Below are 16537 nucleotides of genomic sequence, written 5' to 3' on the forward strand. Positions count from 1 at the left end.
GTAAAATTCACCATGAACTAATAATAATATAAATAACTAAAAACAGTAAGGTATTAATAAAATATGGCAGTACAGTAAATATGGTTTGCACTCTGGACTTGAAAAATGCCACTGTGCCACTTGGTGCAGTATAGCAAGATTTTGCATAATAACTATGTATTGATGCTGTAATTATAACATCATCACATGCATTTTCCTGATTTGTCCTGTTGTGTTTATCCCATCCTCTTTCAGTGCATCTATTTAAGAAGCCTAAAAATGCTTGCTGTAAGCAGATGTAAATTCTGCTGAATTTGCTAAGAGAGAACTGGTTGCAGTTGGCTAACTGCTAGTGGTGTATCGGCCAAGATTTATCCTCTTGGCTATAGGTGACCATCTGTACATGACCTTGTTTTTCAGCTGTTGGGTGTTTTTCACTAGCGTGTCAATGTTCTGCTTCAAAATTAAACACTTAGGCTAAATTGACGTTTTTGGATCAGAGAGAACATAAGACTTGTCTTTCTACATGTCAACTTTTTTTACTGAGAATGCTTGTGTAATATTTTAATAGTAGAAGACGCATCAGTAATATTTCATGTTCTCAGATGAAATCTACACCAACAAATTGAATCTATGATTTAATGTCACATCAGCTATGGTACACACATTAACATCTGATATTTCAGTTTATCCCCGGACTTCACAACATCACTTTATATGACATGTTTTTGAGTATTTTCAGTATTTTTTTTCTTTTATCTAAATTAACATAAATATGTAAATCAAACCCAAACTTCAAAAAGCATTTCCAAAGCTTCAGGACGGTCAGCTTAAAAGTAACTTTACTGAAGGACTATGGGAAGCCTAGAGTGTGCAGCTCCAAGCATCAAGGGTCATTGAACTTAAGTTGCCCATAAAGCCTGTGCTTTCTGGTGCTTTCACTTCCTGGTAAATGTACCTTAGCTTCAAAAATACATTGTGCAAGGTTGTCATACTGTGTTGGATCTTAGCTCTTACATTGAAAATAAGAAGATATAAGACTTTTTATGTCGGTCAGATTTGTGCTCCGCAAATGGTGAAGTCAAGTGCCTATGGTGATTTTTACTCTCAACTGCACAACATTTGTCATGCACTTTTGGCAGCACATCAGCTGCTGTACACTTCAGATAATTTCAGTGGCATTTAAAGGTACAGGTGCTTCCAATATGGCTTGTTTTTGTTTAATCCGAGTCATCAGAGGCTCAATTAGCAGCAAAAATATAACCTGAAAACACAACAGGGATTCTTTCTGAACTTAGAACACCTAGATGGCATTTCAGACTATGTTTTGGGGCATTATTGCTTGACTGACAGCTTTCTCAGCCTATCACAGTCAGCCCTAGTGGCTGCCACTTGCTCGCAGCTCCACACAAGTTGCTGCTCCATCACTTTTTCACACGACACTTTTGGATTTCAGTAGTGCAGTAACTGGTAAAATCACTGTGAGCAATAAACTCAAATCAAAGCTTCAACATGTCTCTTCAGAAACCTTTGGGTTTTTCTGCCATGTTTTTCCATGTCTATGATTATGTAACCCTCTCTTCTGTCAATTACTTTATGCATATATTAAACTATTCTGCATTAGTGATTTATGTTTAGTGCACGTGGTCAGCAAAAAGTGAGGTTGGTTACAGTGGTAGGGCAGGACAGAACTCTCTTTAGCCCGAAGAAAAGATTGCTGAGAAATAACAATGAATAATGAAGAGAAATAACAATTTTTACAAATACAATGCATCTTTTCTATTGTTCGAATGGGCAGAAATGGATTGAGGCTTTAACTTAAACTAAACCGTTCATTTATAAACCAAAATAATTTACAGGAGATATGGTTCAGGTTTCATTACTGCAGAAGAATATAAGAAACATAGATATCTTTTGGATTTGGATCACTGTAAAAAATCTCAGCTGAATATGTGCTGTTATGAAGGAGACTGCAGGCAGTTGCAGCTATAAGGAGTAAAGCTGTGTGGGAATTTAAAATGCATGAATGTCAGAGGTCTCTACAGACATTAAAGTCTCTGCTAATTACCGAAGTGAAAAATCAAATCTCTTCTTATTTGTCTTTTACTTATCCTGAGTCTCCCAGTTTGTCCTCTTTGACCTTTTGAAGTTGGAAATATTGAACGCCATTGTGAGATGCTGGATTTTAGAGTGGTTGGCTAAGTTCCATTTATTCAATGAGAAACTTTTACACATGGGACTTCAGCAGTGAACAAATAAAATGTATGTTGTATTTCTTTCATTAATGTGAGAAATGACAAAAAGTGATGCGGGTGTGTGCAAGTGCATACTCAGTCCCGGCGCATATAGGATCATCTGCCTGTGATGATTGTGAATTGGCGTATCTTGACAGTAAGACCAGGTAATTAATCCCTGTTTACACAGTGTCTTGGCTAAAGGAGGAAGTTATGCAATCATCCCTTTGTTACCCTGCTCACACTGTTACTGAGCCCAAACAGATTGCATTTAAGCTGTTAATGAGGGAAGCAGAAAACTAGACAGAAACATGCACACGCAGTTAAATACATGTCACAAACATAGGCGGCAACATCAGAAAAATTCCACATGCAGCTGGAAAATACCTGGAATCACATACATGGATGTTGGTGGTCACTCCCACCAGCCCTCAGCACTAACACAGGGGGTATAGTCTAAATTAGTGTGAAAGGTCAAAATATTTTATGGCTGACATTTTACAACATGCATCACTGATTGAACAGTTCAAAAGTCGTTAAATGTCATCGCTAATGAAGTCTGTGGTATATTGATGTAATAGGGTGGTATCTTCAGTATCATGGCTTTTTAAACATTGTTGAAAGAGGTCACTATCACAGGCATTGCAGAAATCTAATTTCTTAGTGGCTGCTGTTTTACCTTATGTGCATGAAGGTATGAAGGAATCAATGGTGCTGACTGATTCGAGAGAGTTCACTTTAAAGTAGGACTATTAAAAGGGCTCTACATGTTTAAATGCAAAGTCATACAGCTAGACCAATTCTCTTAATTTACAGTTGGTCTGTTGGCCTACATTTGTCCCTTTACTTGAACTCCCCTTTTAATTTTCCACGACTCTTGAGTCAGTGTTCCATTGATCCATGTTTTGTCATATGACTGAAATGCCTCTATGCTCTCCTTACAGTCTAATGTATAGCCACTGCAGGTTAATAACATGTGACCCTTACTTGTCATGTATGTGCTGTGACACCCTTCCCCCTGTCTAGGAGGCTGTCCTGGCCAACCTCAATGGCCATGTTAATGGTTGTGAAATAACATGTTACCCAGTGCAACTGAGTAGCTAATTGATGTTTTTTACATAGTTTTCTTGGTCAGCAATGGAGATATATGTCACAGAAGAATAGGCTATATCAGGCTTTGGATACACAGACAATACTTATACACAATACAATACTTATCATTGTTATATATAATGAAAAAATATAGAATATTGCCAGACTACAGTATATTGAAATCATTTTAGATAAAATAACAGGTGAAAAAGGAGTCAGGAGTATAGTAATTCATATTCTGGATATCTCAGTCCGCGCAGTAAGGAAAGCATGAGGGTGAAGTCCTAAAAAGTAAGCCATGTGCAGACTACATTATTCATGCAGGACTCCCTGCACTCCCAGCTCTGCACTCGCTGAAGAGCTTGTACCTCAACTGATGAAAGGGCTAGCTATGATGGCACGGTGCTGTGGTACATTGCAGACGGTTGTGTAATAATCAGAGGGATTCACTGGCTGTCCTTTGCAGCTGCCACCCTGCCCAGTGGAGGGAGAGGTGCCAGCACAGGGGTCCATCAGCCAACTGCTGCTCTGTTTCAAGTGCACTTTCCTGGAAGGAAGCGAGTCACTGGAGAAGAGTAGAACAGGCTGTGCTTTTCCTATATAAAAACTGGCCTATTAAATAAAAATATGCTTCTGGTAGAGTTATGTCAAGCCTAAACCAATGTAAGGACATTGGTTTAGGCTTGACATAACTCTGGTTCCTGTTTACCTAAAGGCATGTTAGTACTAAAACGACCTTAGTTTATTTGTATATCAGATAACTCAGTGACACATGTTTTGCAATTATGCTTCAATATTGACAAGTGAGTGAGTGAGTCTCATTATTAGACTGTAGGTGCAATACACATTTTAATTCCAACAAATATAACATCCACCATCTGCTTCTTCAAAACCTGTGGTGGCTGTAGGGATGCTGGTTACCTCAGTCTCAGAAAAGAAGCAGTTTCAATTTTGACAGCTCATCAAGATGAGTGACAAATGTTGAAGTGTAAATTTGGCCAAATGACGCAGACGAGGGCGGGACTATTAAATGTGTTTTACTTCCACAAAGGGGAAATAAGTATGACTTCCATCAATCCATTCTGGACAATTTGCAGACATGGCTATTAAAATGCCTCAACATGTCCGTTGTCATTTGTAACATGTAATTGAAGTGACGCCTTGACAGTTGATCAAATGACAATGAAATTGGATAAGTATGTTCATCGTAGTCTACTTCTATCACAGCTTGTTCAACCACTCTTTGCCTGAGATTAAGTTCAAATATGAATATTTAAGTGGCCATGTTGTTGGTGTGGGTGTAAACACTCCATTCGACAATTTTTGCGAACGTTAGTATCCATGCCAGGACTTCTACTTGGTGCATATCTTGTTTTACCTGACTGGATCAAATTAACTAATTTATCTGTACCAATATGTACTGTTCTGGCTGAAGTGGAGGGTCTGTTTACAGCAGAATTCATGCACATACAGTGTTTAGTCTAACATAAATCTCCCTGACTTGAATTAATAGTAATGTCAAGTAATATAGATTGATTGAAAACGATAGATTTTCTTAGTAAATCAGCATTAGCGATTACTGTACGTTACCATTTATTACTACATTGTGCTTATATAATGATGTAGCTCTACATTTATATCTTTTATAATCTTAATATTTGGAATTCTACAGGAGTGACATCATCTATCAGCATCAACCTCTCCTTTTCATCATACTCACACACTGCAGTGCTAGACTCTTGGGCTTGAACTCCAGAATTGTTGGTGACTGTTGTGTAGGGTTCATAAAATAATGGAAACCAAGTCACAGTTACATGATAGCAAATGGTTAGATTGTTCCTTTAAAGACTGTCCTCTACAATTTTTCATTAGCTGAAATTTATAGTCATATAGTGCTTCACAACCGGAAGGTTTTTCCTGACAAACTCTGATGTTTTTAGTGTAATTGTGTAGGATATGACTGCTGCTAAGCAATCTGAGCTCCTGACAAGTTGTCAGAAAAGTGGTGGAAAGAAACTAAATACAATTAACTTAATAAAATTACAAGTACAAGCACTATATTTAAATACAATTTTGAGGTACTTGAGTATTTCCATTCCATGGAAATATTGTACTTATTACTCCACTACATTTATCTGACAGCTCTAGTTACTAGTTACTGTATGGATTCAGGTTGTACATAATCAAACATAGATATGCTTGTGGCTTGTGACCCCTTATAAAAAAGCAGTATCTTGGGGCCTCTTGTCACATTTCAGAGTTTACATACCTAACTGTATGTAAACTAGTTAAAACTAGCTCCACCTTGTTTGTGCATAATGGCACACGTCTGTAAAAATATAGATTGCCACTGAAATATTACTACTACAACTATTAACAATACTACAAACGATACATAATAATAATGAACCTATGCACACTGATAAATGCAACCATTTTATTGTAAAATTCCACAGCTATGTGCACTTCCCTTATGAAGAGGATTTTTTCCAGAACATGTATAGTATGTTATGCAGACCCTAACAGAATTGATCAACGCCCCTTTTATACAATACTCAAAGAAACATAGATGGCAAACAACTAACATACTGTTTGTATGAGGATCATATGAAATTTATTTTGTTCTTTCATACCTTTTACTGAACTCTGTAATTCCAGTGCGTATTATTTTGTTTTCTGCAGTTTGACAAAATACATAACAATAGAAAATATCTACATGTGCTGTTCATATATATGTCTCATTTGTGGGTCCCAAAATAAATAAAATCACTTTGGCAAAAATAAGTACAGTGTAATAAAAGCCCATGTCAATGCAGGCAAAGGACTGAGACCAGATGAAACAATGCTTGAATTAGTCCAAATTCTTTAAAACATCCCTGTTTGACTGAAAACATATTCAACATGCACACTACTGAATATAAACACGCTTCAGTATCTCCCATACACCTTTATATCTCTGCATTTACAGTAGAGTGCACAAAAATATAATAAACAAATAATAATCAAGCTTTTATTATCATGGGAAAAAAAGTGTATTCTGCACCACTGTTCAAACACAAGACATGCTCGGTTATCAGTACGATGGGTTTGTAAATAAAGTCAGATACAGTCTGAATCAGAAATGTCTTCCAGTTCACCCTGATACAAGAATTTGTTTTTATTGGTCTGGTTTACATTTGAACATTTGTCCTCATGCTTTTGGTTCTGTACCATATCAAACAAACAAACTAAAAAAAAACAAACAGAAAAAAAGAATAAAAATGTCTGAGGGAACATCGGTGTGGCCAACATTCGTTGTATAGCATTTCCTTCCAAGAAAACACTCACCTTTAGCATATGTTTTGTATTCCACAAAGCAGTAGTGGATTCACAAATGATATTATCGTTTGATATTCTCTATTGCATGTGTGTCAGTTTGGCACTTTATAAGATGTAATCACTCTTTCACACTTAAACTACTGAACACTGACGATGACCAGTCTACATTGCTATTGACACACTTACGTTCCTAAAAATGTGAGTATGTGCACACTGAAGACAGGTTTAGACTACTAAGTGGCAGCTTCGGAACACAGCAGAACCACCATTAAATACAAAAGGGAAAGAACTTCAGGAAATATGAGATAATCTGTTAAATGCATATGTTAGTGTCATCATTGATGCTTTATTAATGATGGCAAATATCAAGACCAATGAAAACTTGTGGCGGTGGAAAAAGTGGAAATAATTAATAGTCACTTAGACAAACAAATGTTTTTCTTCTGGTGGCTGGGGAACATGTTTTTTTGTTTTTTTTCCCTGAAAATATTTAAAAGTTTACTACTCAGAAGCTGCACAACAGGTAATGTTGCAACTCACTAATTCAACAGATATAACAGTTTGACAGGCCTTTGTGAGAGTAGTGTACATCGATCACAACATAGAAAACACAAGATAAATAAGCTCAAGCTCCATTGACACATCAAACAAAAAATGTATCTTTGATATAAATGACAGCATTCTGTGTTTCTTTTCAGGGGCTATATGAACATAAAATACAATTTCTTTCAATAAAATAAATAAATAAATAAATACCATCAATGAATAAATAAATAAATACCCCATTACCCCCAAGTATTCTACATGGTCAGTCCAGCATAATACAATAAGTCTAGTATACTGTATGATGATATACTGTAACAATGCTGAAATTACAAAATATATACCCTTTTACAAAATCCCAAGGGCTCAACAAGTGTTTTCTTCAGTTTATAATATATATACATAGACAATGTGATTTACACCTATTCCTTGTGAGTTTACAAATCATACTGAAGCACTATCTCCATTTGTTGCATCTGGTGTCTATCAAAATTGATCTGTAAGGGGCTGTAATTTAAGTGCGTTACATGTTATCATACACAACATTTACAATTCAGATGCTTTCGCTGTGTTCTCTGCTCTCTTCACACATTACGGCATTCAAAGCAAATTTATATTAAAAAAAAGAAAATATCAAATAAAAAATATAAAGAAAATTTTCTGCCCAGCCAGTGAATCAACGTCCTCATTATGTGATAATTTACATTCTCAATGTATTCAATCTTATCAGAGACAGGAAGTGAGATGCTTGATAATAAGGCTTACACATCTGTTCTCAACATAAGCAGATGCTTTTTTACTTGAATGAAGCTTTTTATTTATTATCAATTCATATTTTTTTCAGTTTTTCTTTTTTTTGTTTGTTTTGTTGCTCATCTTAGAAGGATGACATAAAATGAACCCTGTTCTACTGCAGGGATTTCAAAATACCCTTCAGCTGTCTGTATGGACATTTGCAGTAAAGTGTAGATTAGTTTAAATTCCTCTATTTGAAGTTATTACTCTGCTAATGTAAAGGGCAAATAAAAGATTAGTTTTTATAAGAAAACCTAACATGTTTTAGCACAGTTTCTCTTGTAAAAGCTTGCATAACCAAAATACAACAGCAGTGTGTCATTATGTAAATGCTCGCTTTTAACAGCAAATGGAGAAGAGGATGAGAGGTCAGTGTTGTCTATACTGTAAGCTAATGGCTGCGAGGAAAATGATTAAACCCGTCGTCTGGCCTGAAATTCTGGGCTGATCCTCCCACCTGTATGCAAAGATGATTCCTCAACTTAAAAAGATAAACTGGGCACATTTTTATCATTTAATTTTCCAATTTTTCTAGAAAAAAGTATAATTAAATCCTGAATGATAATCAACAGTGCTCATATTTTAGTTTCCATAGCCAACAATAGACCATAAAACATGTTGATTTTTGGCCTGAAAGGTGCATGCAATAAATGTAAACCACTATGTAATAGTAAAATATATACAGTGTCTGTACAGTTGAGCATTGTCCATAAACAGTATCATCTCTCTCTGACCACACATGAAAAATACAATGTCTAATCGTGCCAACACTTAAGCTAAATAAATTGAAAATAAATGAACTGAAAATAAATTAGCATCATCAAAATGATTTTTAATGTCGCAGTCTAACACATCTCTTTTAGAGTTCTTCAGATTTTGTGTTTTAGTATGTTAAGGGGAAAAAAATAGTGAAAATAAATTTAGGTTTTTCTGATAGGTGTTTGCTGTGATCTGAATTTCTATTTATTTAAACCGTTTACTATGGAAGGAATATATTTGTCTAAAAATAAAGCAATTGGTAAAAATCCCATTGAGAAGAAATTCACAGGAAATTACAGATAAAAAGTCCAAAATCAAATCATGAAAACAAAAACTAAACTAAGATTCTTGTTAATTGCTCACACAGTCAGTGCTTTCACAACACACTAAATCTCCTCATACCAGTTAAATGTAATGCTACAACATTTGCAATGTCTGTCAAAGTAATAAAATGAAATGACAAAAATTCAAAGAGATTCAAACTAAGGTATTAAAGGAATTGCTTTGAATCAAATCGTTGGGTGTTTCAGTGGGTCCCTCCTTCAAAATGTCCCTTGCTGGCACAGAGCATATGTAGAATGTAATGAACTATATGATAAGGCTGGATGCACACCCAGGCCTAAAGATAGAGATAAGAGACCCAGTAGACCAGGTTGAAGAGACCAAATGCAGTGGGGAAGAAGATGCGTGCATACGAGTCTATCTTGGCGATGCGGATATGCAACCTGCCGTGCCGCCAGGCTCCGGAGCGGCAGTCTTCGAAGCAGCAGAAGAAGCTGGTGCAGTCCTTCCCATCCAGACACTCATAACCATACTCCTCGTCTCGCTCCTGCATGTGTGTGGCGTTGTTCATCTGAATGGCTGTGGCTGAGCGTGGACGGATGTCTACCGTGGGTGTCTGCTTTTAACAGGACAAAATGACACAGTTAGCCATCAGAGTGTCAGAGTGCCCTAATGAAGACCTCACTAACATAACAGGGGACCTAATTTGAGCTGCCATTTTCTCCCACTTTATTTTCTGTCATTAGTCAGCAGAATGTAGTTTGCACCTTCAAACAATGGACCCTTTTAATGTCAAGAAAATACATACAGACCCATAACTACCACCCGTGGTTGTAATTAGTGACGTTCATAGTGACAAAGGGTCAGTCCCCATGGAGTCCATGATGCAAATTATGCCTCTGGGCTGGGGTATAGTTGGCGACTGAGGCAATCATAATATTTTTAGTACAGTAGTCCATATTGCTTTATTTAACAGCTATATTAAGCTAGTGCTGGGCAATGTCCCTCCATTTTTATTGTGATTATGCTACTGCGGCTGCACAACATTTAAGAATGCTATAAAAACATTGTAGCAAACAGATGTGCATCATATGTTCTAAGCAGTTTTTTAAATGTTCTTAATGCCCAGTGACTCAACAAAATGTTATAATTTGGACCTATATGGTGGTTGTAAGCAATTTTTCTGAAATACATTTGTAGGATATGCTTTAACTGGCTTATGATGCATCATAAAGCTGAGCTTAGGGAGGAGCATGTGTTGGCAGATGTGCAGCACACAGCTCAATATTTCTCCAACCCACTCTTTCTGTCACTAAATGGGTTAAAATAAACCTCCTTTTCAAACTGTGCTCACCACTGGAGGGCACATGCCTTTTATCTGTGAAGATTCCTAAAATAGGACAGTGACATTAGTGAATCTGTGGCCCTGTCACTCTAAAGGCAGACAATTAGTATTCAAACAGACCGTTTTCATCAGCTTTTATCTTGAAATACCATGCCACCTTTGCACAAATTGGAATTCTGGCTGTTTGGCAGATTAAATGCTTTCCCCCCCTTTGGCAGAAATGGAAGGTCCCTTGACCTTGCTGATAAACTAGGGTGTCAAGCTCATCATTTAAAAAAGACACAACCAGTCGAGCATACCCCCAAATTCAAGTTCTAAGAATTTCACATCACCACTTTCCCTCAAAAAAAAAAAAAAAAAAGCCAGTAGCTGTCATTTAAGCTGTTCTTTATGTTTCCGTATTCATAACATAGGAACAATAATCTATGTCTAATCTATCTAAATGACTGCACTAGCACTCCAAATATGTTTTACAGCATGTATTTATGCTCTGTGTTGTGAGAATATGAGATACTTGTTAATATTAATCAGTTCTCTTTTAATTGCAACAAACATCACAAAACAAATACTTTTTTTCTTTTGCCACATGAATATTTTTTGCCCCCATGTTTATGTATCTACAATAGGCATGCTTGCTGCAAAAAAAAATAGGTCATTGCAGTTTTAGTTTGAACATAATACTATCTGCTGTAAGCATGCATCCTCAAACAAGCTTAAAATTCTTAAACTTGATTGAACTGTTCATTCCCTAGAACTTCTCATGTTGCCCAGCACTAGTGCATAAACCTGCTGTCCCTTTGAAAACGATACATAACCACAAACAAAACAACATACCGGTTAGTTTCAGCATTTATGTCCTTATTAACGGACAGTTTATTAATGAGGGGATTAGCAGAACAGGTTATGACTCAGTTCTCAAAGGGGATTGGTTGCACTGGAGGAAGCGCAGTTCTCAATGGGGATTGGTTGCACTGGAGGAAGCGCATTGAAAGCTCAAGCAGAAGGAGCATTAATAGCATCCTGCCGCATGGCCTGGTCAAGCTGGACTGTGCTGAGTCGGTGTTAGCAAATAAAAACAAAAAACAACAAAGAAACAACACAGTGGCATTAGCAACTTTAACTGGCTGAAAGTAGACAACCTCTCAGAGAAGACAAAAGGTGGAAACATTCAGAATCATTACTGGAGGATCCCTTGGTTATCTGGCTTAAGGTGAATATTTGATGGTAGTGTTTAAATACTGCAGCTGGATTTTTCAGCAGTACATTTAGACTCATGTCTAGGCTAAAAATCTAACAGATCTGACCTTAAAAATACTGATGTGTACCTCTATGTGGAAAAGCAGATTATCTTGGCTTGACTTGTATGTTAGGTTAAATTTAGATCTTTGCTAGCTCCCACCCACCCTGGATGCTTTTTGGGTGTTTAAAGATTAGCATGTGTTAATGAATGGACCTCCAACTCTAATTAGACTTAACACAGTGCATGGGTTGTCTGTTTCAGTCTGTTAAGGCTCTGCTGACTCTGTAGGAAGCGTCAGGTTGAGAAGCCCAACAAACACACAGATATAGATTTACTGGCAGGAGAAGGGAAAGAAGAGGAAGCTATTGCAGCGGCTGCTATTTCACTGTGGTTACAACAACAACAAAGAGTGAAACAGGACAGAGGGAGCCAGAATGAGTCCACAGTGAGTCTGGACTATTACATTCCTCTGGACACGGGATGTGTGGGATGCTTATTTGAATTTTACAAGCTGCATAAGTTCGTCTGGCTGGCTGCCTCCGCACTGTGCACTGCAGAGCGTCCCTTTTTAATGTTATCTCTGATACCTATTTAGTAACTGATGAGGAGTACAGTAAGAATGCAGGTAGATATAGAGGGAACAGAGAGAGGCGTATCTGCTGTAGAACAGACAGAAAAGCAGTGAGGTGCTGGGGGCTCAAAGAGCCAAAATGCAGCAGACACATGCAGTCAGACACAGGCAATATACCTTTGAGGAAAAGAGCCGGAGGAGCTTTTGTCCAGACAGGAAACAAAGAATATGTGGAATTGAAAGAGAGTAACAAAAAAAAACAAAGAATACATGTAAACAGAGAACAAAAAACATCAATAAAAATAAAAATAAACAAACACAAGATAATGTGTGAAAATCAGAAGCACTGTACTGTCTAACTCAACATGGAAAGAGAAGAAATATACTGTAGAGAAACATACATGTTACGAACAGACACGGGGAGATGCATGGTGGGATATATGTATCTCACATGCTTCTTATGCCAGCATCACCTTAGGAAAAATGTTACAGATGCAAAACTAGACAGATCAAGTAAACACTATCCATAATGCAGAGTTCAAATACTCCCTGTGAGTGTGACATCATTACGTTTTCACATGAAGTTGGAAGCATTTGTCTTACACAGCACTTCTTCAAGCATCTTCAGTACCAGTATGTGAAATTTAACAAATGTTGTGGTAATGTATGTCAGTATTCTTAAAGAAACAACATAAACTGATAGGAGGAAATCTGATAATCAGAAATCCCTCTGTATTTTAAGAATAAGACTTAGATTGCATGGAACCAAAACATCTTACAAATAGTAAAATAAACAAGTTCCTTATTTATATATTCCTCGATTTCCTATTATTTCCATATTTTTAACAGTTCATGAAAATTTAAACAATTTCAGTCAAAGACCTCCTTTTCTTGCATACTTCCTCCTTCCTGCATCTTGGCAAGTCATGCAGAGAACCTAGCAAAGTCCCTCTGAGATGGCAAACTGGCATTACACCTTCCACATCATTAGTCTTTCATTCGTCCGCGAGACAGTTAGACCATGTGAAAAACCTTAGTTACAGAGGCTGAAACTAGAGCGCCCCACTTTCCCCAGTTCAATACTCCTGTTCACCCAAGCACAGTATACTTTGAGGTTTAAGATTTAATATCTTTCAAGTCCAATTCCAAAAAAATGCCATGACTTAAAAGATGGATTTCAGTTACCTACAACCCTTTAAATTTAGTTTAGTTATCAAAAACAAAGCATACATTTTTTTTCCATTAAGTAGACTTCAAGTGGTAAATTTGAACAAATTTTCATACAAAACCTTCATCTCTAGAACCATTGGCCAACTCTAGCTGATTAGGGAGAAGTGCTAGTCGTGCTGTTGAGATTAAACGTACTCGGCTACGAGAGATCATAGCCCTTCAACCGAGCTGCCATGATCTCTTGCGGGATTTAAGGCTCACGTGAGCGAACAAACTCTCTTGTCATGTAACATGGGTCTAAATTACAACTGTAACAGATGTGTGGAGGATTAGGAAAAGGTTCAAGCTGAGTAATTGAGTAATTTGACGTGGTAGTCCCTGGGAAGATGCTCCCTTAGAGATACTAAGCAGTGTATAGCTTTTTTCCAAGGCGTATCCCAGTACTGTAATACAGTGGGGGAGGGACAGAGAATGTGTTGTGAGTACTTGACCTTTCACCTAAATAAAGGATACTTCAAACACTGTAAAGATATTACACAAAGATATAGTACATAAATCAAAATAATGTTGTTTGTAGCTACATTGTTAAATTGAGCAACTTTTCTTGGTCAAAAACTAAAACCTCAAGAAATATAAAAAAATGTTATCCAACAAAAAAAAAGTTCACTTCAGTTAGTTTTAGAAAGACGCTCACCGGGTTTTTCTTCTTCTTGTCCTTTTTGGCACTAGGCTTCCTGTTGCTGACAAAGTAGTGCAGCGTGCCATACTCTATAAGCGCCGCAAAGACAAAGATGAAGCAGACAGACACAAACAGGTCCATGGCGGTCACATAGGAAACTTTTGGAAGGGATTTCCTGGCAATAGTACTCAGCGTGGTCATGGTCAGCACAGTGGTGATGCCTGGTAATGAGATTGGAGAGAGCAGAGAAAATGAGACTAGAAATGTTTAAGTTCAATTATACTGTACTCTTTTGCACTGCTGTATAGATCTCAATGGTGTCATTTCACATTCTGCATTCCTATTTCATCTAAAAAAAATCTATATCTCTCTATAATTTGGTTATTATATATTGTAAAAGTACAATTTTCCCTACATCAAAATGTTATGCTACCTGTCTTATATTGTGTCTTATCTGTTGTTAACAGTAGCTTTCCATACTATATATTATAATATTAATGAAAGGCAACACAATGATAGTTATAATATTAATACAAGTATCTTGAAGTATTTAATGTGTTCTTAAATCTGTCTAAGTTGAACATGATGCACATGCTGCTCATGGCTTTATTCAGACATTTATTCAGGTGCTTAAAGAAGAATTATTAAAATGATTGCATGTGTTACTAAGTCCAAGTTGTGATTCAAACTCTGAGTGGACATTTTAAAGATTTTTCACAGATCGTGCACCAGTTTTTCAATGTGTTAAAACATTTTCCAACCTAGGAACACATGTTCACAAGAGGATTGATGATGGCTGTTTACTGGTTCATGGTTTAACTGCCATTGACCACCACACTAACATACTACATTCCTTTATCCACCATCTGGTAACCCTCTCCCCCTTTACTCACTCTGTCTCTGTCTCTAATGATGATGTAGATGGTGATGGCACATGACGAGGAAATACGTTTATAAGTACACTGATACAACAGAGTACCAACAACAGCGTCACAACTCCCAAACACCAACAAACAAACAACTAACAAGACCACCTCCTTCTTTTAAATAGACCATACATGTAAAGAGACTTGCCTTGGAGATGATTTATGTTTGTGTTTGTGCTGGCTAAATTTGTGGACTGAAAGACATCAGTCTGCGTCAAGATTAACATTGCAGTATTGTGAGTGAATTGATACATTTTTGGATGGCACTGAAGGATTAAGAATTATGTCATCTGCATTAATCCGCTTCCTAACCACCTGGCTTCCTGTACCTCCCGCATCATCTTTCATAGGAAATTAAGACATTTGACTCTTGGTACAATTTTAGCAGGGAATTAATAGTGTTATTATTTCAGCAGCAAATCATGTCTGGAGCTGCAGAAGCAGGAGAAAACAAAAACAACCTATTTTAAGAGGGATTAATGATGGACAAAGTAATGATGATAGTGAGGTAGAGTGAAGGTTTCTGCCTGCAGGGACTGTTTTACATTCAGATATACTCGCTAATGATCACATCACGTGAACTTGAGGTCAGGATTTAGAGCCTTAAGGGGCCAGAAGGAAAGCTGACTAACGAATATGTATGTAACTGCATTACAAGTGAACTTTTGAGGATGTCCACTTGACGCCAAGGGCAAGTTCAAAAGCTGACAAATTCCTTTGAAATCCTCACTTTTTGCCCACTTCTTTCATTCCTTATCCCTTTATTGCATTCAGCGAAGATGCCACCTGCATTATTATTGTGCTGAGGCTGCATCTCTGCATTTCCCCTGCTGTATTGCATAATTAATGTCTCATTAAGGCATGCATGAAAACATATGTGCTAGGATAGGCTCCTCTAATCAAGATGGACTAGATTCCTAAGCAGCTGCCCTGTCTCAGAGGGGAAAAGAGGAGGAGGAAGGATGGTGAAGGCAGGAAAAAGGAGGCTCAAGCAGACTGCTTTTCAGTATCAGGTGGTGTGTGACCACCACAGGGTTCTTCATGTGTTTCATTGCAGTAATTAAGGCCAGGATGGCTGATGGACCTTGCTGGTATAACTACAGCATATGTGTGTTTGGGCTAGATGGACTGATTATAAAAATTAACTAAAGCAAAGGCTTGATGAGCAGTTACACAAGAGAGGGTTATGGAATCTAAAAGAAAAAATAACATAATTAATCACATAAAATCTAATTCATTCTGCTAATTGACTTTTTATGTTTTTCATTTACAACAAATGATCATAATCTTGTGGCAGAAATAACTTTTCTTTTTCTTTTCACCTAATGATGTCCTGGCTGGTACTGCATCCTTGTTGATCCAGAACGAGACCCAGGAGAGGACAACAATCAGGGTGCATGGGATGTAGGTCTGAATGGTGAAGTAGCCCATTCTCCTGCTCAGGTCAAAGAAGACGGTCAGCACCACATAGTCTCCTGGAGAGAGATAAATTAAAGGAGAAAAGAAAGGAAGAGTGAGGGCATTGTGGAATGCATGATAAAACATAAGGGATTCACTTTATTATGTAAGTGTAAAAAAAGTATGTGAGTATCAATGTTCACAAT

General features: G+C 37.2%; 1 protein-coding gene across 4 annotated transcripts in view; it reads right to left on the reverse strand.

The window, feature by feature from the left end:
- Positions 1-5728: 5728 nt before the first annotated feature.
- The window catches only part of gabrg2 (gamma-aminobutyric acid type A receptor subunit gamma2), a 52374-nt gene continuing 41565 nt past the window's right edge, over positions 5729-16537 (reverse strand). Inside the window, exons 7-10 of one of the 4 annotated variants that reach the window (XM_044221989.1) lie at positions 16256-16408; positions 14023-14228; positions 12336-12359; positions 5729-9618 (exon numbers count right to left, since the gene is read on the reverse strand). In XM_044221989.1, the coding sequence (XP_044077924.1) occupies positions 9340-9618; positions 12336-12359; positions 14023-14228; positions 16256-16408 (662 nt within the window). In that variant the 3' untranslated portion in view covers positions 5729-9339. Of the gene's footprint in view, positions 9622-12335; positions 12360-14022; positions 14229-16255; positions 16409-16537 lie in introns of all 4 variants that reach the window. The other 3 variants (XM_044221988.1, XM_044221992.1, XM_044221991.1) reach the window with 3 other exon arrangements.

This window comes from Siniperca chuatsi, linkage group LG14 (assembly GCF_020085105.1).
Source record: "Siniperca chuatsi isolate FFG_IHB_CAS linkage group LG14, ASM2008510v1, whole genome shotgun sequence".
NCBI lineage: Eukaryota > Metazoa > Chordata > Actinopteri > Centrarchiformes > Sinipercidae > Siniperca > Siniperca chuatsi.